Source organism: Chrysemys picta, chromosome 18, assembly GCF_011386835.1.
Source record: "Chrysemys picta bellii isolate R12L10 chromosome 18, ASM1138683v2, whole genome shotgun sequence".
Taxonomy (NCBI): Eukaryota; Metazoa; Chordata; order Testudines; family Emydidae; genus Chrysemys; species Chrysemys picta.
Genome location: NC_088808.1, coordinates 21,210,176 through 21,236,976, shown reverse-complemented (window position 1 = coordinate 21,236,976; position 26,801 = coordinate 21,210,176). Strand labels below are relative to the sequence as shown.

Here is a 26,801-nt window from a genome sequence, read left to right as displayed (position 1 = left end):
TCTAGCTCAAGCTGCTCCTGAGAGGGGAGAAACCCAAAGAAAGTGAACCATCTTTTTTTTTTTATTTTAAATCTTGGCTGCTCTTAACTCTCCAACCGTCTAGTTTGCTTCAAACCTTCCAGAAACTTGAGTCCTTCCCATGGTAATCGATGTTGCTTAAAGCGTGAACTAGGCACCAGCACTCTTGTCTATCCTGGTCCACTCTTGGCATGTCCTCTGTGTTAAGTTCCCATAATTTTTACCTTTGCTTTGAGTACTGTTCGATGGAGGGATACTTTTGATCGGCCGCTTCTGTGTGTTCCTCCAGCTGCCCAATGGCACTCCTACACATGCAGAAAATAATGTCTGAAATTTGGGGTGGATTTTTATTTGATTTTTGATAAAGGGGAGGGGGGCAGTCAAAATTGGGCATAGAATGGAAAATTTCCTGCAACATTAACTGTGCAAGAACTAGCATTTCTCCCTCATAATCTCCTCCAGTTTCTGGAACCTAAAGATAATTGCCTTTGTGAGCACCACCGAAGTACATTACTTACTGCTCTCCTTGCAATTCAGGTGCCAATGCATTGGTATCTCAGAATACGCTCTTCCCATGGCTATGAAAACACAGAAAAAGAACTGTGAGGTGATTTGAGACATGACCAGCAGAGGGCAGTGTTTCATAATGCAGAGCAGAAAGGCTGTCTCAGTGGAAAGCAAAGGTAAGCCCCCCAGAGAGATGTGAGGCTGGAATAACATCTAAGGCTGGAGATAAAGGAAAGTCTCTTACCTGGGTCAGAGAATGTGAGAGCGCGTCAGGCTGTGGAACCCAGGGTTTGGCTCATGGGAAGATGAGACTATAAGGATCCTAGTCAAGTCAGCATGGCTGGGATTGCTGCGGAGGGAGCTGTAAAGGACCCTGAGGATATGTCTGCAACTGCAATTAAAAACATGCAGCTGGCCCCTGGCAGCTGACTCCAGCTTATGGGCTAAGGGGCTGTTTAATTGCAGTGTAGATATTCGGGCTCGGACTGGAGTCTGGGCTCTAGGACCCTGTGAGAAAGGACCATTAGATCAGCCAGTCTGGCCTCCCTGTAGAGCACAGGCCATGAAATTTCATCCACTTACCCTTGTATTGAGCCCAATAACTTGTGTTTGGCTGAAGTATGACTTGTATGCTCGCCAAGTGAATGTATGCAAGCTGACCCTTGACCCTATGTTCAGGATCTTTTAAGAGGCAAAATCAAAGTTCTTGTAACTTGTAGCCCTTAAAGGTCCAGTGATCTCTTTGTAAGAGCTGGGATGTTAAGGTTGTGTACCGGCTAAATGCCAGAGCAGTTGTTACATTCTGCCAAACTAAAATTCACTCTGGAGTTCCAATTTGATAGGATTCTTTTTGCTTTTTGTCCTAAATAGTCATGTAATGTTGCTGTGTCCTGTTAAACAACTGCTGTGTCCCACCCCAGAAGAGGCTGCATTTCATTGATGGCTTCAGTGATTCCTGAGTGTCTGAAGAATGAGTGTAACAGAGCCTTTGCTTTATTAATCTCAGCATGGCATACAGGCACTGCTGAAGTTTACTGAGATGCACAACAACAGGGAATTAGAGTCAGGGCAAGCACTGACAGCATCCGCAGGGGTGATAGTTGAGTCTGGCAACGTTCCTGAAGTGGTGAAAGGAAGCCATCACCACCACGTGATCCACCTGGGACGTGCAGGGCAATGTAAAAGTGGAAAAGGACTTCCAGGTTCCCAGCAGCCAGGCCCCTGAAAGATACTAGGGAAGTGGAGTAGAGTAGGGGTGGCCAACCTGAGCCTGAGAAGTAGCCAGAATGTATCAATGTACACAGTAATAAGTCAGCAGCCCCCCATCAGCTCCCCCCGCTGCCGATCCCAGTGCCTCCTGCCCACCCTCAGCCCTGCCGATCAGCGCCTCTCCCTCCCTCCCTCCCTCCCCGCACCTCCCGATCAGCTGTTTTGTGGCGTGCAGGAGGCTCTGGGGGGGAGGGGGAGGAGCGAGGGCATGGTGGGCTCAGGGGAGAGGTGGGAAGGGGTGGAGTGGGGGCATGGCCTGTGGCAGAGCCAGGGGCTGAGCAGTGAGCCCCCCCCGGCACACTGGAAAGTTGGCGCCTGTCAAGGAGCCGCATATTAACCTCTGAAGAGCCGCATGTGGCTCCGGAGCCCCAGGCTGGCCACCCCTGGAGCAGAGGGCAGAAGTGCAGGCAAGAAGCAGCCAACAGCCAAAGATCTGGGCAAAGAGGAACCTGAATGGTGGCATGTAGGAGGCACAAGCTGGGAATTTTTCATTAATTAAATGACACTAAAATCCCTCCAGACTGACATGTCTCCTTTTAAAAATACAGCGTCTCCTAGCCAGCGTATTGTACATCCTGCTTTGCTGTTGGGTTGCTTATGAGCTCCGGACTGTGTGCACTGCTCTGTTAGCGTAGGGTTGTTTGTGAGCATTCAGCTCCACAAATTGGTCAAAAGCCAAACAAACCCGAAGACACCACACAGCCTTTTTTCAGGCGTCAGGAAGCACGTTGTTACCCTAGTGCATGGAGAAGGGTCATCATCCATCTAGGAATCTAGTGCCAATCAGAAGGCCACTAGACTTAGAACAAAAGTGGCTTCTACTCCCACCTCCCTAGGGTTTGGTGTCTTGTACTAGAGGGGGGTTTCTTTAAATTTATAATCATCACAAGTCCTGTTACTGTGGCAAACCTCTTGTCCTGGGCTTGGAAGAGGGTCAGCTGGGGTATGCGAGCTCTCGTCAGAGGGTACGCAAGAAAAATCCTGTAATGGTGGACAACGCGTTGTCTTCTCCTTTACAGACGCTTCTGCCCCCCCCCCCCCATTTTCTTAGGTATATTATGACTCTAGCTTACATGCAAGTACAGGGTAGACTACGTGGTTTGGAAGAGGTACGCAACCTAAGAAGTTTGAAAGCCACTGTCCTAGGAACTACATTGTGGAGGACATTCCAGTGCAGATCAGATATTTCTGCCTATGCTGAGGTGGATTTTGGTACTGCATTTGGGGGATCTCCCTGGCTTCTACGGTTCACAGCGCTTTGCAAATATTTACCATCACCAAGTCCCCCTGGGAGGTAGGTCAAGAGCATCCCTTGTTGTATAGATGGGGAAACTGACAGTGAGGGTGACTTGCCTAAGTCTGCCCGGTAAATTGGTGTCAGAGCCAGGATTAGCATTTGGTAATTCCTGGAGTCTAGTCCTGTGCTCAGTCCCACTAGATCATGTCTCTAGATAAATCTGTAGTGACAAACTGAAGTGTAGCTGTAGCAGGCTGCCTCTCTACACAGAGATCCCTGTCTTACATCGTCCCAGGTTAAGCGCCATTGGGATTGTATCCAAAGCTTTTAGCAAAGATCAGGTTTCCCCCCCCTCACCCTTTTGGGGGTATTTTTTTAAATGGTTTGTCTGTTTTGCAACCATCTCTGAAATGGAGGGGAAAACTGACGATGGCAAAAGCGGAGACAGGCTCCAGCCTACAGTACTTCTCTTCTTGCTGGTGCCCTATTTATGATGGGCCATTAGTGGTTAGAGAGAATTGATACACGGACGGGTTTTCCCCGCCGTCCCTTGTTGGCTTTGATTTGACTTGACTGTACAGTTCACTGGGACCCAGTGACCGGTACTCTGATCACTTCAATGCATCCTTGCATAGGCTTCAAGTTTGGCCTATTAGCCAAATCCAACAGTAGCACCCTGGAAAGCCTGCAAGGAAGGCTGGGCAAGACCTTTGCTTCCTTTATGCTAATGGTGGGGGAATATCCAGTTGCGCAGGACAACAAATGCCCTTGATTCCCACTGTTGCTAGCAGAGCCTCTCTGATGGCTCAACACCATCCCTCCTGATTTGGTCCCATGGATGGAATGGCTTGGAGAGAATGTCTGGGCCTCTTGGAATGTGGAAGAGATCTTTTCCCACAGGTGCTCTGGTTTTTTTTGGGTGTGCTCAGAAGCCTTGATGATTTGTACTTTCCAACAGCTGCACGGAGTCCTGTGGCATTGACAGCAGAGCCCCTGTTGTTTACGGTTATGACGAGCACAAGCAAATGGAGGTGGGGCTAGAATGACATGCCCAGTGTTAACGGTCTGAAAATACCTACGTCTTGTGAAATGTGTTTGTATGTTGTAACAAGCTGTGCTGATTGCTTGATTGATCTCCCCAAAAGTACTCTAGTGAATGATTCCTTCATGGTTCCCCCATTGTTAATTGCTATTTAATTAGGCCTATTATGTATTCAATCTAGGAGCGGGGTGAGGCGAGGTTTGCAGGGGAGGAGAGGAGTGAAAAATTGAAAGTATTTTAAATTAGGGGATGTCTTTCTAGTGCTTGTAAATGTAAGAAAATGAACTGGGGAGGAAGGAAACAAGGAAAAGGTTCTCAAACTTGTGTCCTGGTGACCCCTTTCACACAGCAAGCCTCTGAGTGCAACCCCCCTTATACATTAAAAACCCTTTTTCATATATTTAACACCATTATAAATGCTGGAGGCAAAGCGGGGTTTGGGGTGGAGGTTGACAGCTCGCGACCCCCAGTTTGAGAACCCCTGGGCTAAAGCTTCACAATTCTGAGTATTTCCCAAGCACTTTCGGTCTTCAAAGCACTGTCCAAATATTAACTAGTTAATCCCCAGGAAATCTCTGTCAGGTGAATGCGTCTGTATTGCTGTCCCCGTTTACAGATTGGGAAACCAAGGCACAGAGGTCCAGTTATACTCAGTAAAGTGAGTGTAACCATGCCCCCCTCTTGCTCCTCTGCTCCGTTTCCTGGGAACATTGGGTCAGACCTGCTGACTTCAGCAATTTAAAAAAAAATAAGGTGGGGAGGGAGTTATGCCTATTGTCCCTCCTGAGCCACAAAGCTTCAGGTGAGGGAGCTGGATCCTCAAGGGACTTGTCTGAGTCTGCAGCAGTCAGTGTCACAGGTGGGCTTAGAACCCCAGGGTTGCTGGCTCCTAGCCCGAAACTGATCACACTCCTGTGTCTGTTTCTCAAGATCTATGGATTCAACATGCAAAGCACAACCTAAGGGCTTAGTAGCCTTATTTAATATTAATAAGCATTATATATCTTGCCCAATTCTGGGTAGAGCATTCAGGTAGCGAGTAGGGTACTGTGGGGCAGAGGAAAAATAGTCATTGTTTTCCCACCTTCAGCTGCATAGGGCAGGCTCCTGACTTGCCCTCCTTGCCGATTATATGGGTGGATACTGCCATGCCTGGGATCTGGGGAAGTCTCTTACCTACTGCATGAATCTGGATTGAATTTGTCCAAGAGACTTCAGTGGAGTTGCGATGAACTTGCACAAGCTCATGGAAGGGTTTCTTGAGGATCTGGGTAAGTTTAGGATCTCCTGCCCCTCCACATGGTTCTCGATTCCCTGCTACAATTGCCCCCCCGCCCCCACCATTAGTGATGCTTTCTGGCATTCGGTCTCTGATCCTTTCAACATGTTTTGACTGTCGCTGGTGGTGAGTTCGGTAACGGCAATAATACTCCCATACCATCAGCTCTTGCAAATGGGCTGTGGGAACGTGTCAAACAACCCAAAATTTAGTAATGCCAATAGCTAAATACATGCTTGGCAAGGGCTTTAATGTATCTTTAACAGACTCCTTTATAGCTGAGCAGAAGCACTTCAGGAGATAGGTTTCCCTCATTAGATTTGAATACAGGCCATCAAGGATTATGGCCCATTCAGGTCACCATCTGGCACTGAGAGTTCCTGCATATTTGATTCCTATTGCTGGTCCTTTGGTCTTGGATACCCCTGTGTAGACCTTAGGCCAGCTTACCGGTACTTTCTGGTTCATGAGCTGGTGCTACACCAGGGAGGGTGCAGGTGCATTTGCAGTAAATGGATGATTAAACAATCTGACTCCTTTAATGGGGAAAGGGACAAATCTCCCCTTACTGCTTTACGCAAGTGAGCTGCATGATTCTGAGTTGGCCAAACGTGACTCTCTGTTGGCCCGATTACAGGGGTAACACCTAGGGCTCAGGTGGCTTTGTGGTTTACCATATTCATCGTTGGTCTCTGCAGAGCTGCCTTTGGGTCTGGTTAGGCTTACAAGGCCTAATGAATTTGGGGGCTCGCTGTCAATTGGGTGTCTGAACCCCTTACTAGGCAGGAATTGCAGCACCCCCCGATCACAGGGTTAAGTAACACTTAGGGCTAAAGGGGCCCCGTGCCCTTGCCGCGCAGGCTCAGACTGGAGGAGAGATTTAAAAGCCAGCCAGGCAGCTCAGTCTGGGGCTGACAAGCCAGGGAGCAGGATGTGCCCTGGGAACTCTCACGTGGGACTGGAGCAGAGCCAGTATCGAGCCGGTGAGTGAAGGAAGCCACAGCACCTAATGGACGAGACACGGACCAGAAGCCTGAAGGCAATGTTTCCCAGGGTCGGGCGGTGGTCAGATGGGAGGCGGACGGGAGTGGGACGTGACCCAGGGAAGCTGAACACCACATGAAGACAGGTGAGCAGCCGAGTCAGCCTCACAGGGCCCTGGGTCTGAACCCGGTGGAGTAGGGAGGACCCACTTCCACCTGCTTCCTCTGCTCCCACCCAGGCAGCAACCACTAGGCAGGACTGCCGCCGCCTTGGACTACTGCCACTAGGTGGGACGGTCGCTATAGTGAACCGTGACCACTAGGCAAGAGCCCCATGCAACACTCCCCGATCACAAGTGCCTAGTGGATGTGGGTCCACAGCACCAAACTGCCACGGAACTTGATAAGAAAGGCTACTGTGAACCTACCAGGCCTACCTGTGCTGCAAGAAGCATTTCCATTCTATATGCATCTGAAGAAGTGGGCTGTAGTCCACGAAAGCTTATGCTCTAATAAATGTGTTAGTCTCTAAGGTGCCACAAGTACTCCTGTTCTTTTTGCGGATACAGACTAACACGGCTGCTACTCTGAAACCTTCCTATTGCCAGTCCCTCACTTCAATGCCCTCTTACTGTAAGAAATCGTCTTCTCTAAACTATTCTTTTTACATTGTAATTAATTCAATTTAAACCACTAAGAGTCAAGAGGAAAAACATGTGGTCTGGCTGGCCAGGAGCATTCTCTCTACTCAGCATTGGCTCCCAAACATGGCTCTGATCGGGGTAAATTTCCTTAAACTTTACCAGCAAAGTTCTCTCTCAGGGATAGCAGAGGCAGGGGGGAGGGAGGACAGATGGAATTAACACACAATACAGAGGAGGTGAGGGGAAGATACTGAAGTACCAGTAGGCAATGCTCCCCATGGAGGAGCTGCTGGTGACAAGAACTGCATGGGAACGTCACTAACACAAGGTGTGGAGGTGGAGCCTGGATGAAATGAATATGTCTGCTTTAAGCCATATCTGAAAGATGGCACCCCCCAGCAACTCAGCACCCCTTAATATGCAGGCACACTGGGGTCAGCACGGGCTCAGAGCAGGGCGACCAACACTGTTTCCTGCCCGTAAAAGGTAAAACTCATAAAGTAAATGGCTCCTTCCCTGCTGCTTGGACCCAAGCAGTGTTGAGGGCTTCAGAAATCCATGAGTGTAGCTCAGCTGAATCAGAATGTGATGTCCCTCTCGCATTTAGCAGCCCTAAGGGGTGAGTTTCCCTATCGGAATACACTGGTGACCTCAAACCTCCTACTGACCTTTTAATTACTCTCCCTATTTTGCAATGTATCATGTTATCCAGAGCTTGGGCTGATCTGTTCTGATGCTAACCATACAGTCCAGTGATCACTTGCTTTGCAAGTGTCTGCTTCTAAACAGACTGATGTAGCTAGTCTGGAAATTCCCCAAGATTTTTATGGCTTTTAGCTTCTGGAATCTATTTGCTGGAATTCAAATCTGACACTCATCAACAGAAGGTTGAAGCACCAAGTCATGTGTTCTGTAGCTGCTGAGTAGAGAGAATTCCATGCCATTTAATTTTATGTTCAGTTTTGTCCGTTAAGAGGTTTTGGAGATATTCACTGCCGTTTGACTCTTCTTGTGACACAAAGCCCATCATCTGCACTGATCTCTTACCTCTTAGAGCAATGAGTCAAACGGCTGGTATCTAATAACGTTCACCATTGGGTAGTGAACCCCACCGTGACTTTCCTCTAGAATCTTCTCTCAGCCCTACTTAGGGCAGCAGGAATGTTCTTTTTCTGTCTTTGATGCGGAGATAATATTCTGCACTTGCACGATGCATTTCATCAGAGGGCTTCAAAGCATACTATAAACTTTACTTCAGCTTTCCAGATATGTCGTGCAACCCATTTTACAGGTGTTAGGAAACAGAGGCTCGGAGAGGATAAATGACTTCTCCAAATCCATAAAAGGCGGTAGTGGTAGTGCTTGGATTAGAACCCACGAGTCTCCATTCCTAGCCCTGTGACCTAACCACACTTACTCAGTTTCCATCAGAAAAACTCTTTGGGATTAAGTGCAGCCAAAGGACAAAATACAAACCCCAACAGGGTGAAAGTCCGTCACAAGTGAGTTTTAATAGGAAACTTACTCTGAACAACACATCAGCTGCACTCAATGGGCAGAGGGGGTAGATCAAATGATGCGTCTCTTTTGCTGCATTGGTAAAGTCTTCATCCTGCTTCTGAGAGTTTTTCCATTGATGGGAAGAGGGTTGGACTCTGTGACATCTTGTGGAGATCCTGTCTATAAAGATACTGACAGCACGTGAAGAAGTAGGTTCATGCTAGGCTTGGTCAGGAATTTTTTTAATGAAACTTTTAAAATAAAAAAGGCTAGTTCATTAAAACTGAAAATTTTCACAGGAAATAGTCAAATTTGATTAATTTCTCAACTTGGAAATGTTTACATTTTTTCTCTTTAAATTGTCTAATCATCTTGTTTCAATATTTTGAAAATGAAAAATTCCAGTTTTCTGGTTCAAAATGACTCTTAATTTTGAAATGTAAACTAGTTATAGTAAAACAAAATATAAAAATTGGTCAAAATCTAAACAAAACTTTTTGATTTTTTTAACCACATTTAAAAAAAAATAAATTAATTTTTGGTTTGTGAAAAATGTTGCAATTGACTTCTTGACTCATCAAAATATATTGAAAATTTTTGTGGGACAGGAAAACTGTTTCCCACCCCGTTGCTGTTGATACCCAGCCACTCTCACGATGAGCTATGCAGAGAAACTGGATCCTGGATCAGAACCATCTCTAATCTTAGTGTTGACTGATAACATTTTGCTAAACCATAACTTGGCGTCCTCTGCTAGTGCGAGTGGTATACAGGAGTAACTCCTCCAGAGTCAGTGTGGTTACATTGGTGTGAGCCAAATCATGCTGGGGGTTGCAGTGGAGTACAAGCCAATGTTTGTGGATGGGGGAAGTGATGAGATCTTCTGTATTAGCGCTTCAAAAATGCTCCTAGCTCAGAGTGATTTGTGAATGTGCTTCTTGGAAGAGAAAACAGTAAGGAAAGAATATATTTCAGTCCTGGTACATAGAAAATAGGCGACTTAGCAAATTTTCTTCCTTTAATTCCTTCCATTCAGTTCCAAGGATTCTTGAGTCTCCTGCACTGAGCGACTCGGTGTATGCAAACGTTTGCACAATTTCATTCTTTACCTGTTTGGATTTTGATTGTGTTTCACCCTGGGTTGGGCAGCAAATGTCTTAAGGATTATTCCTTTAAATAGTGTCTCTCTTTTTGCATGCTATAGTCTTGGAAACAAGAATTCCCAAAGTTCTAGCACCCTGACAGTGGATGTTTAACAGAGTGTGTTTGCAAGTGTTATCTCAGTGGTCACATACTGGTCACTTCGAGTCTGATCATCCACCGAGGTGCTGAAAGCCCTCAACTCAGAGCATTGATGTCAAGCTGAAATAAGCCAATTTAAGCCATTCTGTCTTTCATTTTATGCAATGTATTAAGCATTGTTCAGTTCTCCCCTGCACCTGACTTGCTTAAAGAAGAGAGGAAATAATTGCAGAGCTCAGTTAAGAACTAAATTAATGGCAAATGAGGAAAGTAGTTGGGATGGATACTGTTGCTGCTTGATGCCCAAAGTCATGGTGAGCAATCTTCCTGGGATAGGAGGACATCTGGTTTTGTTGCAAAGGAGAACAAAGGATTGAATGGAATTTCAGTGCCGTCACATGCTCTATGGTCTGAAGCATGCAAACTATTCCTATTTTTGGCTTGTGGGTTGACATATAAGTCTCTAGGCTCCATCTGGACTAGATGTGGTCAACACAACCCTCTTCTTTGTGCTAGGAGCTCCTTCAGTGCTCAGGGATGGGTGTGTATGAAGACAAAGGGTGAGTACCGTACATTTTATGAAAGGCTAATGTGGGAGAGGAGCACACAATTTGGACATTTTTAATTTGACTTCAATACTTGCCTTTAAAGCAGCCATAACCCTTCCCCCCCCCCCCAATAATCTTCTCTTCTGACCCCACTTACTACAGCTCTGCACATTTGAAAGGCTCTGGTGTTTTAAGCGATAGTAGAATAAACTCACCTGGGGTAAATTTGAAGCCACTCACACACACTGTTTGAAAGTTTGTCTTGGGTTTGAATTTTGTTGGGTTCCTATTTCTGCTTAGGATTAGAGGGGAAAAATCAGTGGAAAAACAGGGTGAAAAATGAACTGAAGACGGGGGCTGAGTGACAAACTACAGAACAGTTGTGACGAAGGGAGCAGGTAACCAATGCAGTCTATATAGTGTTCTATAAGGCCTTCATTCATACAAACCTAGTTTTGGGGTTGGGGAAGATTCTTCTCTCCCTTACTACAAAAACCGGCCTTCCTTTTTGTTTTAAAAAAAAGTTTTTTAAAAATATCAAACCCCTTTTTGGAAAGGGAGGACAAGAGAGATTCGTTTACAAGACTGAAGAAGACATGTTAAAGTCCTGTGGAACAACAGAGAATGGGAACCTTTTTAGAGGCCTCCATTAAAATGCTATCGGATGGTTGAAAGCGAATGATCTCCCTGCTTTAGAATTCTCTAGGAAGGATCTCATTTTCTATACAGTTCTATATGTTTTTGAACAGACATAACAGGTTTTTAACAGACCCCTGTTAAATTTCCATAAATTATTAAACCATATTAGTTTCATCCTTACTAAATACCATAGTGAGTTTTCTAGAAAGGGTAAAAAGGAACTCAAACTCTTAATTCATTTCACAATCCTGAAAAGAGCTTTAGGTTCAGAAAACCTCAAACTTGACAAAGCTCACCCCTCAGCAACATTTGTGATGCAGGCTTCGTTGTCCAGGTCAGGGATTTTCATGGATTTCTGTTTGCTCGGTCTGTGAGAGGGCACTTGACTCCAAAACTCACCATCTGCAAATGAAGCCAGTGAAATAAAAAATAAACCCAAATCTACAGTCCTCAGAGAAGTTCTCCCTCCTGGATCCTGCAAGACACTTTAAGTCCCTCTCTGGATCATTAGGGTTGTTTGTTTGTTCTTAAAGCTGTATCAGAATGGATGATGCAGCAGCTGTTTTGAAGGTCTCCTAATGCTATGTTAGCTCTCCTGTATTGTGTGCTTGCCCCGCACTAAAGTTTCCCCAGGATGTGGTAGTGCCCTGTCCCCATTGCAGAGCTGTTCTGGGATAATGTTGTGACTGCGGAATTTGCATTGCCTCAGGGAGCAGCTTGAATTGCAAAGGAAACCGACTACCCAGGACTCTCAGTCTGGAGCTTACAAAGCAAGCAGGCAAGTCGAGCTCATTTTTGCTGGTAAGTTTGTCCTGTCTCCGTTTCTGTTGAATTTGTCTGAGATGCGTTGAGTCGGCCACGGTGTTTTGGGAAGGCCTTAAACATACAAAGGCAGAAGAGCCCTGGAGTAGAGCCAGAGCTGAGCACGTAGCGTGAGGTGTCAGTGTGAGGCTACAGAGTACAGCATTTCTGAGAGTGGGAAAGGACCTTGTATTCTAAGAGCCTGATCCAACTCCCACCAGAGTCAATGGTGCTGAACTGAGTCCTAAATATCCTAAGTTCTAGAATGGGGGCGGCCAACCAGCCTGAGAAGGAGCCAGAATTTACCAGTGAACATTGCCAGAGAGCCACAGTAATACGTCAGCAGCCCCCCATCCGCTGCCCACCGGCAGCCCCGCCAATCAGCACCTCCCCTTCCTTCCCCACGCCTCCTGCCCACTGCAATCAGCTGTTTTGCAGTGCGCAGGAGGCTCTGGTGGGGAAGGGGAAGGAGCGAGGGCATGGCAGGCTCGGGGGAAGGGGCAGGAGCCTTGGGGGAAGGGATGGAGTGGTGGCAGGACCTGGGGCAAAGCAGGGGGTTGAGCAGTGAGCACCCCACAGCAATTAGAAAGTCAGCATCTGTAGCTCCAGCCTCGGAGTCGGTGCCTATGCAAGGAGACGCATTTTAACCTCTGAAGAGCCGCATGCGGCTCCGGAGCCACAGGTTGGCCACCCCCGTTATAGAAGAAAAGGTAGTATAGGGACCCGGGGTGCCATAAGGAAAGGGGTTTCTATCTTAGTGTGTGTATATCCCTAACTCTACAAATATAGCACCAGGGACTAATGTGGCTCATAATCTGCATTGTAGATAATCATACTTGGTACTAAATATTATTACTGCTTTTCATGTCCAAAGTTCTCCATAGCCACGAAAAACTTCCAGTGCTTAACTACCCTGACAGGAACAAATTGCCTAGGGAAGTGGCGAAATCTCTGTCACTGGAGGTTTTTAAGAAGAAGTTAGACAAACACCTGTCAGGAATGGTCTAGTTATTACATAGTCCTGCCTGGAGTGCAGAGGACTGGACAAGATGACCTCTCAAGGTCCCTTCCAGTCCGACACTTCTATGATTCTCTGACCTAACTAGTACTCCCCCTGCCCTCCTGGAGGAGTTGGGTGTTTGTTTTCCTGGGGAAACTGAGGCACAGAGTGTTGATTTATCTAAGGCCACAGAATGGGTTTCTGGTGCCTGCAGGCCTGAATCCCAACATTGTCTCCGTTTGGATTGTGAGCTTGTAAGGGAAGGGACCTGATGCAGCCACTTGCACTGTCAGGCACCCAGCATTGTTCTTGGCATGTAAAAATAAACATCATCTCAACTGTGGGTGCATTCAGAGTGGATCTGGCTTTGGAGCTCCCCAAATTCTGGGGTGATTTTGGATCCAGAGCTCAACTGTTGATCTAAAGCTCAGGTAGGTCAGTCCTGCGTAGGGTTACCATATTTAAAAAATAAAAAAAGAGGACACTCCATGGGCCCTAGCCCCGCCCCTTTCCCACCCCAGCCCCGCCCCAACTCCACCCTTTCCCCGCCCCTTCCCCAAAGTCCCCGCCCTAACTCCCCCTCCTCCCTCCCAGCCACGCGAAAAGGGCTGCCCGAGCGCTACTGGCTTTACGGTTTGCCTGGCAGCCTCCAGACCCTGCGCCCCCGGCCGGCGCTTCCCCAGCGCAGCTGGAGCCCGGGAGGGGAAGCGCCCAGCCGGGGGCGCAGGGTCTGGAGGCTGCCCGGCAAACCATGAAGCCGGTAGCACTCGGGCTTCGGGCAGCCCCTATGCCTCCGGACCCTGCGCCCCCGGCCGGGCACTTCTCCTCCCCAGCTCCAGCTGCTCTGCTCCAGCGGCTGGGGTCCGGAGGCATGGGGGCTGCCCGAAGCCGGTAGCGCTGGCTCGGGCAGCTTGGCTCTTAAACAGAGCCGAAGTCTGAGTCCGGGGAGGAGCAGAGCAGCTGCGAGAGAGGAAGTGCCCGGCCGGTATTTTTCCCGGACATGTTTGGCTTTTTGGCAATTCCCCCCGGCCGGGGGTTTGATTGCCAAAAAGCCGGACATGTCCGGGAAAAAACGGACATATGGTAACCCTAGTCCTGTGTCTAACTTCTGTAAGCACTGAATGTGTTCATGCTGCTTATCTAACTGCAAGGCAACACTTGTGTGCAATTAGTGTGCCGGTGGAGTTGGTTTGCAGGTGAGTTTGCCTATTTAGGAACTTCAGGAGTGGGCTTGTGATGTTGCCTGAACGGTTGTGTTTTTTCTTGATTGATGTAACACATCCCCCAGTAGGTGGGTAATGCCCAGATCGCTGCACACAGGGACCTGTAACATCTCTTGGGGAGATATTTTAATCCTAAATGAAGGACCGTAAAGAATAGGGTTTCAGGAAGATACTCTCTCTCCATCTAGCTAATTCTTCTGCTCTAAGAGTTGTCTGTGTCCCAGGTTCCAGAATGGAGAGATGGCTCATAGCACAAAAGGGGGTAAAAAGTTTAGTAATGTAACATTTCCCCTTGGTTTTCTGAGAGGAGGCAAAGTGTAGGCAACAGCTATATCGTTTCAATGAAGGTCCACTTGAAAGTGGAGATTTCCTAGTTCTAAATACTCTTTAGATACAGCTGAGTTGGATGTATCATGGCTGCACTTCACAGCTCAATCTTAAAAACATTCCTAATGGTGAGAGACGTTTCACTTTGTACCTTGGCAAGCTGGCAATCAGCATGAAAATTCTGTCGTTAAAAATAAGCAGCTAATAGGAAAATCTTTTCCCATTTAAAAAAAAAATCAGAATATATTCTGAAAACCTTTGCTCCTCCTTGCAGAAGTTCCACCCCCTGCTAAACTACTTATTGAGCAAATGCAGAGTAGCATCAAAACCATTTCCATGAAAAAAAATATTGACACTGCAACTTATGTATTTATAAAACATTAATAATCAAACTCACGACTGAATCTTCCCGGTTGCAATTGGTTCCAATTATGCTCAATGTGGTGTTTGCAGTACTCGGTGGTGAAATCATTTATTTTAAATTGCCTTGTGATTGTAGTAATCATTCCAAATAGTTACTGCAATAGAAATTTAATCACCCAAGTGAAGATGCTGCTTCAGGCCTGTCAATAAACAGCTGCTGATGGCCCATCGGAAAATGCTGTAGATGTAAAAAATCAATAAACTGACAATGGTTCCTACCTGTCTTTGAATTGTCCCTGGCTGTCTAGATGGGAGCCAAAATAACCGTCAGCAAAACCCACCCCAAAGCCCCAGATCAAAGCAGTATTATTGCCTCTATGCTTTTCCCCACTGAGGCATCAGTAATTGGTTTAATTTGGGAAAGAGAATTTTAGTGTTGTGGAGTTTTTAGGTGATGGTTTATTTTCCTGGGTGATGATATATCTATCCCCACGACCGCTATGAACAACAGCAACACCTTTGGGAGCCAATGAGGCCCCTTTGATGACAATAAGTTTTAAAGCTGTGCATGGGGAGCCTAGATACCATGGCGATGGGCATGTTGTAAATGCATAAGAAAGCTAGGTGACCAAGAGGTCAAGCTGTGCATTCAGAAATGGAGAACAGTGGCCCCTGCAGCTGTACCCGTGCTGCGTACCATTGGCCCATTGTGATGGGGTGGCAGGACCAAAATTCAGCGAGTGGCATTGCGACCAGGTGCACGGGGGTCACAGAGCCCCTCAGGTTTGGCCCCTGGCCCCTCCATCATGATGGGGCCAAACCAGAGCCACGCTGCAACTCCCGTGCACCAGATCACAACCACACTCACTCCATTTTGGCCCTGCTGCCTCCCATCATGATGGAGAGCCGTTGGGCTAAATCTGAGAGGGCAGTGGGGTGGCCAGCACTGCTGCTCCTCGCCTCTGCCGTGGGGCCAGCTCCTGCACCAGGGCTCCTGCCCGGCCTCCCCCCACTTCCAGCAGCCAGTGTCCCCTCTGGTCTGCCCACAGGAGTCACTCAGAGACAGCCTCAGCCTACAAGTATTGGGAGAGGCGAAGAGTGCTTGCTCAGGGGAGCTGGCCAGGTGGGGAAGGCAGGGAGCCCTGTGGTGCATTGGGTGAAAAATGTCTGGGGGAGCCCCCGATGGAGAACTGGTGTGTGTGTGTGTGTTCTGTATGTGCCCTGTTGATAGCTGTCAGTAACAGGTTGAGTGTGAAGTGCATTGCATGCTGTACGTTCAGAGTCAACTCACTTGGACTGGAGAGCGTGGATTGGCAGATCGGCACTGCAGTGGTTTGGATGCGATGTTCATAGTCCGTACTGTGATTGGTCGGCATGCTGGCGCGAGCTTTGAGGTGGGGAGGGGGAGGAAAGGGAAGTGAAACATAGGGTGGGAAATCCATTACAATGCAGGGCTTGACGGTTTAATCCTCTTCGGTCCTATTTCTCCTGCTCCTGTTGTGCCATGTCTCTCTTTCCAGTTGGAGGCTGGCTCCGCAGTGACCATATCGGTGGTGTGGAATGTTATAACCCCCTGGAGCATGAATGGAAAGTGCTGGGACCTGTCTCTAGACATCGCTGTGGTGTGGGTGTGGCTCCTCTTCATGACTTCATCTATGCAGTCGGTGGCTATGATGGCACAACCTGCCTCAGTAGCGTGGAGAGGTAACCCTGCATCCCGCAGAAGTCCTGTGCTATGAAACAGACGAGTAGAACAGAAGGACTGGGAAACTTTGGATTCTGCAGGGTTAAGACATTTTAAACTTGTCTGTGCAACAGAAAATCTGCTGTGTTAGGCACAAAAGAATGTATCAAAGGGCTGAAGCCTTGTGTTTGTTTTTGCAGGTACAAATGGCCCCCTGCAGATTTTGCCCCTATAATTCTGCAAATGAATTTCTGGTGCAAACCAGGCTATGTACATCTTGCATTCCCTGCTGGCACCTGACCCTGTGGTCGGTAGGCAGAGGAAGCACTCGGGCTGCCATCCACAGTGCACCTGCATGTGGAAAAAGGCAGGTGTCCATTATGCCAGAAAATGGAAGGCTGCCCCTTTTTGAAAATGTGACCCAAGATGTTTGTACATCAGGAAGGAGACAACCTTGAGCCACAGAGTTCAGATCCAGATTTGGTCCCGAGCTTTCCCAAAGTTTGAGAGATGCTTGACTCTTGGTTCAGCCCCTTTCACAAATGGGGTCCATCCACAAAGTTCTGATCCAGACAGACCCAAATGTGGTGGAACTTTCAGATCTGAGGGTTTGATTTGGGTCTGTCCCTACAGGTCATGAATTCAAATCCTGCTGCAAATTAGAAACGAAAACGGTGTTGCTCTCAGACAAAACAGGCACTAAATGACATTCCAAGTCATCTGTTGGTTTGAAGTCACCGTCTTTTTTTACTAAAATATAAAATAAACACACATCTGAGTGTCTTAACTCTTCCTTTCACTCTCTGCTATTTATTTTAACTCTATTTAGCAGTCCCAAAAATCTTAGTATGCAATGCATCAAAGTGAATTGCTGTCAGGTAGAAATTCAAACATTAATTTGGTTCTTCCTGGCTGGCTTCTATATTTTTCACTCTCTGTAAAGAGGCTTCATCCCAATTGACTGAGAGAAAACCAGAAGTTAAAGTACAGTTCATTTCTCAGTTCTCAAATGTCTCTTTCTCAAAGCTGAAAGATGATGCTAGGAATCACATGTTGAGCTCTTAGAATGTGGCGATTCTGTTTATCTAAATAGTCTGGCAGAGCTAGTCAGTTAGAAATCTGAGGAAGAGCAGAAATGAGTGCTGAAGGGTAAAATAACTGTTCTAGTATGATACAAATAGTGTTGGCTTCTGAGGATTAGATAGTTTTGAAATCTCTCATGCAAATCCAGGGTTCAGACTAATGGAGCATACAACTCACATGCTTTTTATAACAATATCATCTTGCTTTTCAGCTTGCAAAAGTGAAAAGCCTTTAGCGTTAATGGAAAGACTTTGATCCCATTAAGATTAATGGAAATGAGAGGGAACTTTAATCTGTGAAATGGACAAAAGTCAGGCCAGTCTGGAGCCTGAACAACCTCAATTCCCACAAGTTAACTAAAGGCCTGAGGCACTTGTGGTGGTTCTCAGGATTAGGGAGATGGAACCGGAATCTCTTAGAATGCTCCTCCTGCAAAGTGGAGTTTCGATGTAATATTTGAAAGTTGTTTTGGCTCAGGCAGGAAGGTGTTAGCTGCTATATGTAATTGCCCTGGAACTCTAAAGCCTTTACTCTGTTTCACCTTATTTCTGGGACTGAGTAATCATCCACTAACAACAACTGGGTTGGCTCATTAATATGCTGCAGTGTTGGAGCAATCCCTTTGCACCTCGGGTATGTCTACACGGCCCCTTTTTATCTATTTGTATTACAATGGTGCTTAGAGCACTCACTGAGATCGGGGGCCCACATGCACTAAGTATGCACATAGTAATAGACAGTCCATGCTCAAAGAATTGACAATCGAACTAGACAAGACAGACAAAGGGGAGGGGAAAGAAGGGGCTATTGCCATTTACCTATGGGGAGCTGAGTCACAGAGAAACTAAGCGACTTCCCAACAGGGGCGGCTCCGGGCACCAGCGCAGCAAGCGCGTGCCTGGGGCGGCAAGCCGCGGGGGGGCGGCCTGCCAGTCGCTGTGAGGGTGGCAGTCAGGCGGCCTTCAGCGGCGTGCCTGCGGGAGGTCCGCCAGTCCCGTGGTTTCGGCAGCAATTCGGGCGGTGGGTACGCTGAAGCCGTGGCACCAGAAGATCACCCGCAGAAAGGCCGCTGAATCCGTGTGACCATGGACCGCCTGCAGGCATGCCGCCGAAGGCCGCCTGACTGCCGTGCTTGGGGCGGCAAAAAGCATAGAGCCGCCCCTGCTTCCCACGGGGCATATAGATCATTAAAAATCAATCTATTTCCCCCTGCAGTGCTTGCCGCCCAAACTTTGCAGCATGTTGCTAGTGGATAAGAACCAGTAGGTGGAATGGACTTAGAAAGTGACATGTCTGAAGCTGTTTGCTACATTTTAGAACAGTGGTGATAAATACACTAGACAGTGAAAAATGATTCCACTTGCAGTCAGCAAAGGTGTAAACTCCTTACTTAGAACTGTGACACCGCCTCTCTAAACAGTTCTGAACACACAGTTCTCCAGCTGGGTTGGAGACAGTGGAAGGAGATGGCTTAATTAACTGAATTTGTACAAAATTTGTCTTTCTCTTGCAATCTTTAGAATTATTTTTAATGGACATTGAAGACTTTTTTTTAATGTATCATTAATAAAAAGTGCTGACATATGAAAGACAAGTGAGTTTGAGATTGGTAATATACAAAGGAGATATTTCTTCTGTTTAATGAGTGGCTAGGGCTGAGCTGACAACATGCTTTTATAACCGCATGCCTCGCATTTAACTGCACTTTGCATACAGGGTTCTTGGGCATGGAGAATCTCCCTCATATCTGTGGTGGTTGTAGTTACTACTTGAGTTTAATGACAGCGTTGACAACCAGTTACCGCTTGGTAAAGACTACTGTAAGCCCTCTGCTCATTCCATAAGTGCTACATTCAGCTTTTGAAACACATTGCTAAATATAAGTTGAATTGAGAGAGTGCTAGCATGTGAGAAATGTGTTAAATTGTCTTTCCAAGGCTGCAAAACCCTTAAGGTGAGTTTATTCCTGATGGGCTGTCTCCTTTTTGAGATATCAGTTTGCCAAAAAACCAGCCCACCTAGTGATATACAGTGAGAGTTTTCTACTTCTTATGTTAATTTGAACAACATACCAAGCATCCCACTTTGCACCCTAATTTCCTCCTCATTGCCTTAAATTAGATCCATCCCATATGCTATTAAATCTATATTCCATGTAAGTATCCTATTTTAAATACAGGATCATTTCTTAAATTAAGAATTTTTAAATTAATAAAACTGAGCTTTGTTGATAAAAGAATACCACCTAGCTCTTGTAAAGGGCTTTTCATCAGCAGATCTAAAAGCACTTTATAAAGGAAGTCAGTATCATATCCCCCATTTTACAGATGGGGAAACTGAGGCACAGAAAGGTTAAGTAATATGCCCAGGCCTGACCACTAGGGAACACTGCCTGCATTATAGATGCACTGTTAGGGACAGCAATATACCCAGCACATGTTAAAACAAACATTACATTCCCTGTGGAAAACGTTGCTGTATGCATAGCAAAGAGATGGACACCTACTGACTGGCTGCTTCATGTACACATGTGACCATCTCCCAATCAGCACAGTACCCAAGCCCTTCGCAAGCTGTACTGATTTCGTCATTCTCACCAACCCTGTTTTTCAGATCTAAAACTGAGGCACAGAGAGCTGAAGGGATTTGCCCAGGGTCACACAGGAAGTCTGTGGCAGGGCTGGGAATTGAACTCACATCTCCCAGTCTAGGGCGTTGATCCCAAGGCCATCCTTCCTCTTGAATTCCCATTCCATGCAGGCACCTACACAGTGCTCAGAATAGTCAGTGCAAGAGACTCGCTCCCGTCTGAAAACAGAGTCCAAACTCAGGCACTAATTAGTCTTGAATGTGTCGTTTCTAACCCCATCTTTCCTCGCACGGCATGTGAGACGTTTGCCACCTTGTCACCTTTAAAAAAAAAAAAAAACCCCAAAAAAACTTTCTTCGCCCTGCACAAGGTACGACCCCATGACGCAGGAATGGAGACGTGACGTGGCTCCCCTGAGCGAAGGCAAACGAGACATGGGCATAGCGGAGCTGGGAGGCTATCTGTACTGTGTAGGAGGCCGTGATGGGATCGTATGCCTCAGCACGGTGGAAAGGTATCGTAACCCGTGTGCGGATGCACATCACTTTCATGGACTGTGCTCCGTAGGACTGCCAATATCTGCATTCATAGTGAACCACTGAGGTTAGTTACAGCCACCGAGGTTGCCGTCTTGGGTCGAGAGCTTTTGTTTAATATGGAGAGAGGTGCCAATGTTGCCTTGACACCCTCCACAGGCATGAGGCACCCCGGCTCTGCCAAGCAGGGGAGCCAGGACCTGGAGGTTTCTGGTTTGTAATTCACAAGATGGCCAGCGGCCTGCTCTCTTGTCAGGGTGCGGAGCATTGGACGGGGGAGTGCGGGCGAAGCTCGCGCTGCCAGTGTCTGATCGGAGCCTGTTCTGTAGACGGAGGGCTTCAGTCTCCAGGCCTCTTCAATCTGACTCCTTTCGCCAGCACTCAGTTCGCACGTTTTGATTTGTGAAAGGGCCCAGATCTACCAGCCAAAGGACCGAGGAGGGCGAACGGGACTTGTCTGATAAGGGTTGTGCGTGGAAACGGGTGTGTTGTGTTCTCAGGGAGCCTTGTATAGAGACAGGCTGAATCCCAGACAGCCTGCTCGTAACTTAGCCCGGAAAGCAGCTCTCGTGTGCCGTAGCTGGGACAGTCCGTGGCATTCTCCCGCGCTTCTGACTGCCTCCCCCTGGCTTTAGGTATGATCCTCGTGGGAACAGGTGGTGCAGGATGGCACCCATGACCTGCCACCGTGCAGGCTTAGGGGTGGCAGTGCTAGACGGCTACCTCTATGCTATCGGTGGCTCAGATGGCCAGTCTCCGCTGTATTCAGGTAACGGAAGAGTGAAATTGGCACAAAGATGAGCTCCTGTCTAAGATGAGTGTACGATTCCCACACCAATATATTCGGCCTTGGGCTCTATGGCAGGTTAGATTCTCTCCACTGCTCTGCCTCCCTTCCCTTCCCTTCCCTCCCAAAGCAGAGGGAGCCCTCTGCCATCTGGAGAGAATGAGGAAGCTGTCCCAAGCAAGCAGAGCCCCCTGCGCCATCCCCACCTTCCCTCCAGTGACACCTCCAGCATGGAGCCAGAGAATGGTTCCATGTTGCCCATGCTCAGACCCAGCCACCCTTTGCTGCTCCCCAATTATGAATCCTTTCCACTGTTCAATCCAATTAACTAAGGCCAAGATGGGCAGCCTCCTGGCTGTCTGATCCATGGGGGTGTGAAATTTTTTTATTAACTTCTCGTGTATCAGTAACAAAGCTCAGCAATTGGGTGCTTTTAATCTTCAAAGCATTTTGCAGCCATTATTGACTCAGCCCTCACAGCACCCCTGTGAGGTAGGCGAGTTTTATTTTCCCTGTTGGATACAGGGGAAACTGAGGCACGGAGCGATTGGCCCAAACTCACAGAAGTAAATCCAAGATTTACCAAAGGGTCACAAGGGTCAGAGGTGGGATTAGAACCCAGGATTCTTCTGGTTTCTCTCCCAGTGGAACGTTACAATCCTGAGGAGGATTCATGGTCCTCTTGCCCTCCCTTGGGCACCTGCAGAGAGAATTTTGGCTGTGCTACATTCCAAGGGAAAATCTATGCTCTCGGTGGCCGGGATGACCTCACGGAGCTCTGTAGCGCTGAGCGGTTCGATCCAGTCACCAATGAATGGTCACCGATGATGCCCATGAAATCAAAGAGGAATAAGGTATTTCATGCGAACAGTCTTTTACATGCCTCAAGCTTCCATCCAAGGGTCCTGTAGAGCTTTACCATGGGGTCTAGTTCATTATTCCTCCCACATCACAGTGATGGGACAGTATAGGAACCTAAGTGCAACAGATGGAGAAACCAAGGCACAGAGCAGGGAACTGACTTGCTCAGGACCACACAGAAAGTCAGAACCTCTGTTTCCAGCCCATTCGATTGTAATACTAACACAAGAAGACAGACACAAAACTGGATCAATGTCACCCAACTCCGACGCCCCTCCTCCTCCATCCACCCTGCCAGACATACCCTCCTCCTCAGGAAAAGGCTGGGGAAACAGACAGGGTGTGCAGCATGATCTGAAGGTCTCCAGATCTGGTCTGTATACCAAGGGGGCTGGAGGAATGAATTCCAGAGTTGGTTGCCCCTCACCAAGAGCACCTTCTCATCTCTCATTGAATTTGGAGACATGGTAGCTCAGGTAACCTGGACCCAAATAATTCAGGGTGCAGATAAACCCCAAGTTCTCAAATTTCATTCAGAGATCAATGGTCAGCCAGTTTGGGACACAGAGGGCAGGTAGGATGTGTTCCCAATGGGAAATGCAACTGAAGAGTTGGGTGTGGATTACAGTGCCCAGGAAGAAGCAGCAAGAAATATTGTGAGTTTAATTATTTATAAATTTCTTTTGTATTAGTTACCTCAGCCAAATGAGGTTACTTTGAGGTTTTCTTCCTGCTGGGGAAAGGATATTTGTTCCTGTGTATTTTCTCTTCTGCCCTTCCCCTGCTGATGGCAACATATGCAATGATGAAGTAAAACGAACTCTGATTAATGTATTGTAGCGAAGATGAGAGGCTTTGTCGTTCTGAAAATAGGCACGGCATCACCCTCATGAGCGCGTTCTGAGCGTTCTCGGCTAGTTGCATGTTAATTGTGTTTGAAAGTGCCACCTTCGAAGAAGCATAACCTCTTTGCAATTACAGAGCTACACAACGGCTGGAATTTGATTATCTAAAAAAAAAAACCCTGAAAAGTGAGGGGTGGGAAGGGAAGAGGCATCTCTGCATCCGGGGTCATCAGAAGATGGGCTGGGCAGGCATTCAGTGGTACTGTCTGGTGGCTTCTCATCAGCTTCTGCAGAATTTAAGCTTCCCTTTTCAGACCCAAGAGGGTCTGCCCACCTGTCTGTGAAGAAGCAGGGTTGCTTTGCTGAGGTTGCAACTAGATATATCCGTGCTAAGAGATGGATGAACGGCCCTATTCTGCTCAAGGGAGTTGAATGCCAGTAGTTCTGATGTTAACGATTTCACTGCTGATCATCTTAATAGAGATGTCAGATTACACGGGCACTGTGGGCAGATTTCGAGTAGATTCTGCCCCTTTTCCTCCATCCCAATCCCTGCCCTTGTCACTTCCGTGCCTTTTTCCATGAGCTGACTGGTTTGGGATATTAAACTCCATTTACTCCTAGCAAATGCCAAGCCTGTTTTGTTTTCCTTTTCAAATTGCCAAGCCTGCTTTTGGATGATGTCTTTTCTTTCCGGGCAGAGAGGCTCGAAGATACCAAGAGAGCCAGAGCGCGTTGCTATGCTGATCCTGGGCACAGCACTGACAATCGTAATGCGGAAGATCAACAGCTGTAAGAGTCTCTAAGGATGGAAACAGCCCAGTTTTCAGGGTCTCGTCCCCTCCCTTTCCATTTATTGTTGCTCACAGTGTGAAAATATTCTAGAGCTCTTCAGCCCATGAGATCAGATTAGTTTTAAGCCCCTCCTGATTTGTTCCTTTCATCCTCATTTCTGAAACCCATGGATCTGTGTTTAGGTGAAAGCTGCTGCAGCCAATGGATACCTACTGGCCATCGGGGGGTTCGACGGTGTCACGCACGTTACCACTGTGGAAGGATTTGACCTGGATGCCAACAAGTGGAGGTAAATCGATGCCGCATTGATTATTTAATCAGCCTTTGCTACTCAATTAACTGCCCTTGCATGCACTCAATTGCATTTACAGCCTGGGTTTGTTAATCTGAATCACTCCAGAAACCCCGGGGGTTAATGACCCTGCAACCCACAGATTAAAAAATTAATTACAGCCTGTAGCTGGCCCAACACTAGCTCCAAATAAACTAATTAACTATCTGGAGCTGGTTGGATCCACGCTGGATTTTAAAATAGTCCCACGATGCACATGGGTCATTATTTTTAGTGGTCATGAAAGACACGTAATACAAGAACCCTGGAGTCTTCTCTGTGCAGAACAGGTACAGCACGGGCAGTGGCACATAGGGTTCCCCAGCACACCATCCCGCCAGTGGGCCTCAGCCTTGTTCCAGGTGGACCCTTGCAGCCGTTGGAGGAAGCTTCACGCTCCGTGTGCCATCGCTCTGTGGGCCTTTCTGGGGTCCCACTCACGGGAACAGCCTGGCGCAGTGCAGCCGTTTTTGGATGCTACTTATAAGGGCCAAATATGAACTCTCATAAACGTGAGCTGCATGGGAACGTGGCCTTGCCACCAGTGGTCATTTAAAACGGGGTGAGATAGAAGCACCATCCTGACTCACTACATTACAATGATGCAATCTGTTTTAGGACAGACGTACCATCACCTTGACACCACGTTGATTGTGATAAAACACATAGCTGAAAAGTACGTTTCAGGTGAGGGACTTTGTAACCAATTTGGGAAATAATCAGACATGAGCCACGTATTTCAATAGCTGCCCAGAACAAATCACAGCAAGCAGAGAGTGCCATTCTCGCTGAAGGCCCAGGTCCTCGGTTGCTGTGACTAGTCCCGGCTCCATTGACCTGAGCTGAGGTTTCTCACTTTACACAGGTTGAGGATCTGGCCCGTAGGTTCTTGAATAGAGAGTCTGTAATATCCTATGGCCTCTTCTTGTTGCAGACCCTTTGGAAATACCAAGACCAGTCATGCTGGTGGAGGTGTGGCTGTGCTGAAAATGACCATCTAGGAGCTGAGAACTTTCCAACCATCCTGTGCTGCACTGAACACTAACGATGAAGTCTGGTTTTGTGGGATGTAGTGTAAGCCGGAGAGGAGGAAAGGGAGCAGCAGCAGAGTGGATAAGATGGGGAATGGGATGGTACCTTACTTAATCCTTTTGTGCTTATGCAAATTCCATAAGACCTGGGGAGTTTATGCATGGGGACTGTAGAGCACAGGGTCATCTTGTTATCTGAATGTGAACCTCCATTTAAAGAGTTCATGCTTTGATCATCATGCCAGGATGTGGTGTTAGCAGTTTCCTTTGCAGTGTATCTCCTCATGTATGGAGTGTAGCTGTTTGGTAGGAAGAAGAGCCACGTGGTTAAAGCTCTGGACTTGGTCCTCAAGTTCTGGGCTTGGTTCCCAGCTCTGCCACAATTTTCTGGTGTGATCTCGGTCAAGTTACTTAATTTCTCTTCAGCATCTTATCTGTTGGAACCCCTGATCTTGGCATGGGCCTCTTGGTGCTACTGTGATACAACTAATAAATAATACCGACTGGAGCGCTTCAAGAGCCCCCTCCCCCCACCCCTCTTCTCTTCTGTTTAATTTTTACAAGGAAAAATGTCCCCTCGTGCTTTTTATACAAACAGCTATTTAACACGCTTGGCTTTATTATGGTTCAACGCTATTCTGATTCCGCAAAGAGCCAGATTTTTTTAAAAGCAGGGAGATGTTTCAGGAACAAAAACCTAATGTATCACTACCAGTGTGTGCGAATATCTATCCATCTCTCTATACATGTCCCTGCCGGGTGGGGGCTGCTGGATAATGTGTAGCAGGGGGAGGCTAACCTTGCAGTATTGGCCCAGCGTGGAACTGGTGCAGGGACCGCGGCAGAGGTTTTTCTCCCTACAGAAAATCTCTACCTGCTTCACTGTCACTTTCGTGGACATGATTAACCTGACTGAATGCCCCAGGCTGCTGTCCAGGCATGGAGTATGACTTTGAGGAAACAAATCTTCCTCTCTCAGGAGAAATATGAGCTTCCTGTCCCCCATTCTCCTTCAATGACACGCTGCAGGTAAATGGTGCTTTGGAAATTCATGTTGTAAAACATGTGCCTAGGGAGGCGGAAAAGATCTCCTTGGATCGCTGCTGCACTCATTAGTTAGCTGAAATCGGAAGCCCCGCTGAGCCCAGCTAAGGAACAGTTCCGCTGGCCTTCCCTTCTAGCAAAGCCTCAGCATTAAGCTCAGAGTTAGTGGAAAGCTTTGTACTGCTATTCGAGCCAAGAGCTCATCTGACCCCCCATTCTCCCTCCCCCCCGCCAATCCCTTTGCACGAGACTGGCACGTCTTTCTCCCGTCAAACACGATGGTCAGACACTAGCTCCTTCCTTGTGAGAGGAGAAAGGACAATATGGTATCTGGGTAAGCTTCACCATAAACCCCCACAGGAATTAATTACACCAGAATTAGTGAGGTTAATGAAACCATCCCTATCTGAATAGTTATTCAGTTCCAAAGAACTGAGGCATGCTCGAAATCTGCATTTTCCAACAGCATTAATTAGCTCCCCAGAAAATTACTTTCACTCCTTCCCTGCTGCCTCTGACTCATCCTCACTGTTACCTCCCACAGGTTTATCTATTTCTCTTCCCATACATAGAAATGAAAAAACACTGTCCC

The 26,801-nt window shown here is 47.3% G+C and overlaps 1 protein-coding gene across 2 annotated transcripts; it reads left to right on the top strand.

The window, feature by feature from the left end:
- Positions 1–10,169: 10,169 nt before the first annotated feature.
- Positions 10,170–25,696, top strand: LOC112059728 (kelch-like protein 20). 2 transcript variants are annotated; one of them, XM_065572169.1, is made up of 9 exons: positions 10,170–10,281; positions 11,618–11,709; positions 16,143–16,326; positions 20,350–20,493; positions 21,151–21,284; positions 21,948–22,156; positions 23,710–23,800; positions 23,986–24,092; positions 25,069–25,696. In XM_065572169.1, the coding sequence occupies exons 1-8, from the start codon at positions 10,259–10,261 to the stop codon at positions 24,069–24,071; spliced, it is 963 nt and encodes a 320-aa protein (XP_065428241.1). In that variant the 5' UTR covers positions 10,170–10,258; the 3' UTR covers positions 24,072–24,092; positions 25,069–25,696. The 2 variants fall into 2 exon arrangements, with proteins under 2 accessions (XP_065428241.1, XP_023962050.2); XM_024106282.3 differs by lacking the exon at positions 23,710–23,800.
- Positions 25,697–26,801: the final 1,105 nt, after the last annotated feature.

Excerpts from the sequence above, each read along its gene's own strand:
- LOC112059728 (XM_065572169.1), top strand. The coding sequence starts at position 10,259 with ATGGGTGTGTATGAAGACAAAGG. Across the intron at positions 21,285-21,947 it reads CCAGTCTCCGCTGTATTCAG|TGGAACGTTACAATCCTGAG; the intron begins GTAACGGAAGAG and ends TTTCTCTCCCAG. Across the intron at positions 23,801-23,985 it reads AATGCGGAAGATCAACAGCT|GTGAAAGCTGCTGCAGCCAA; the intron begins GTAAGAGTCTCT and ends ATCTGTGTTTAG.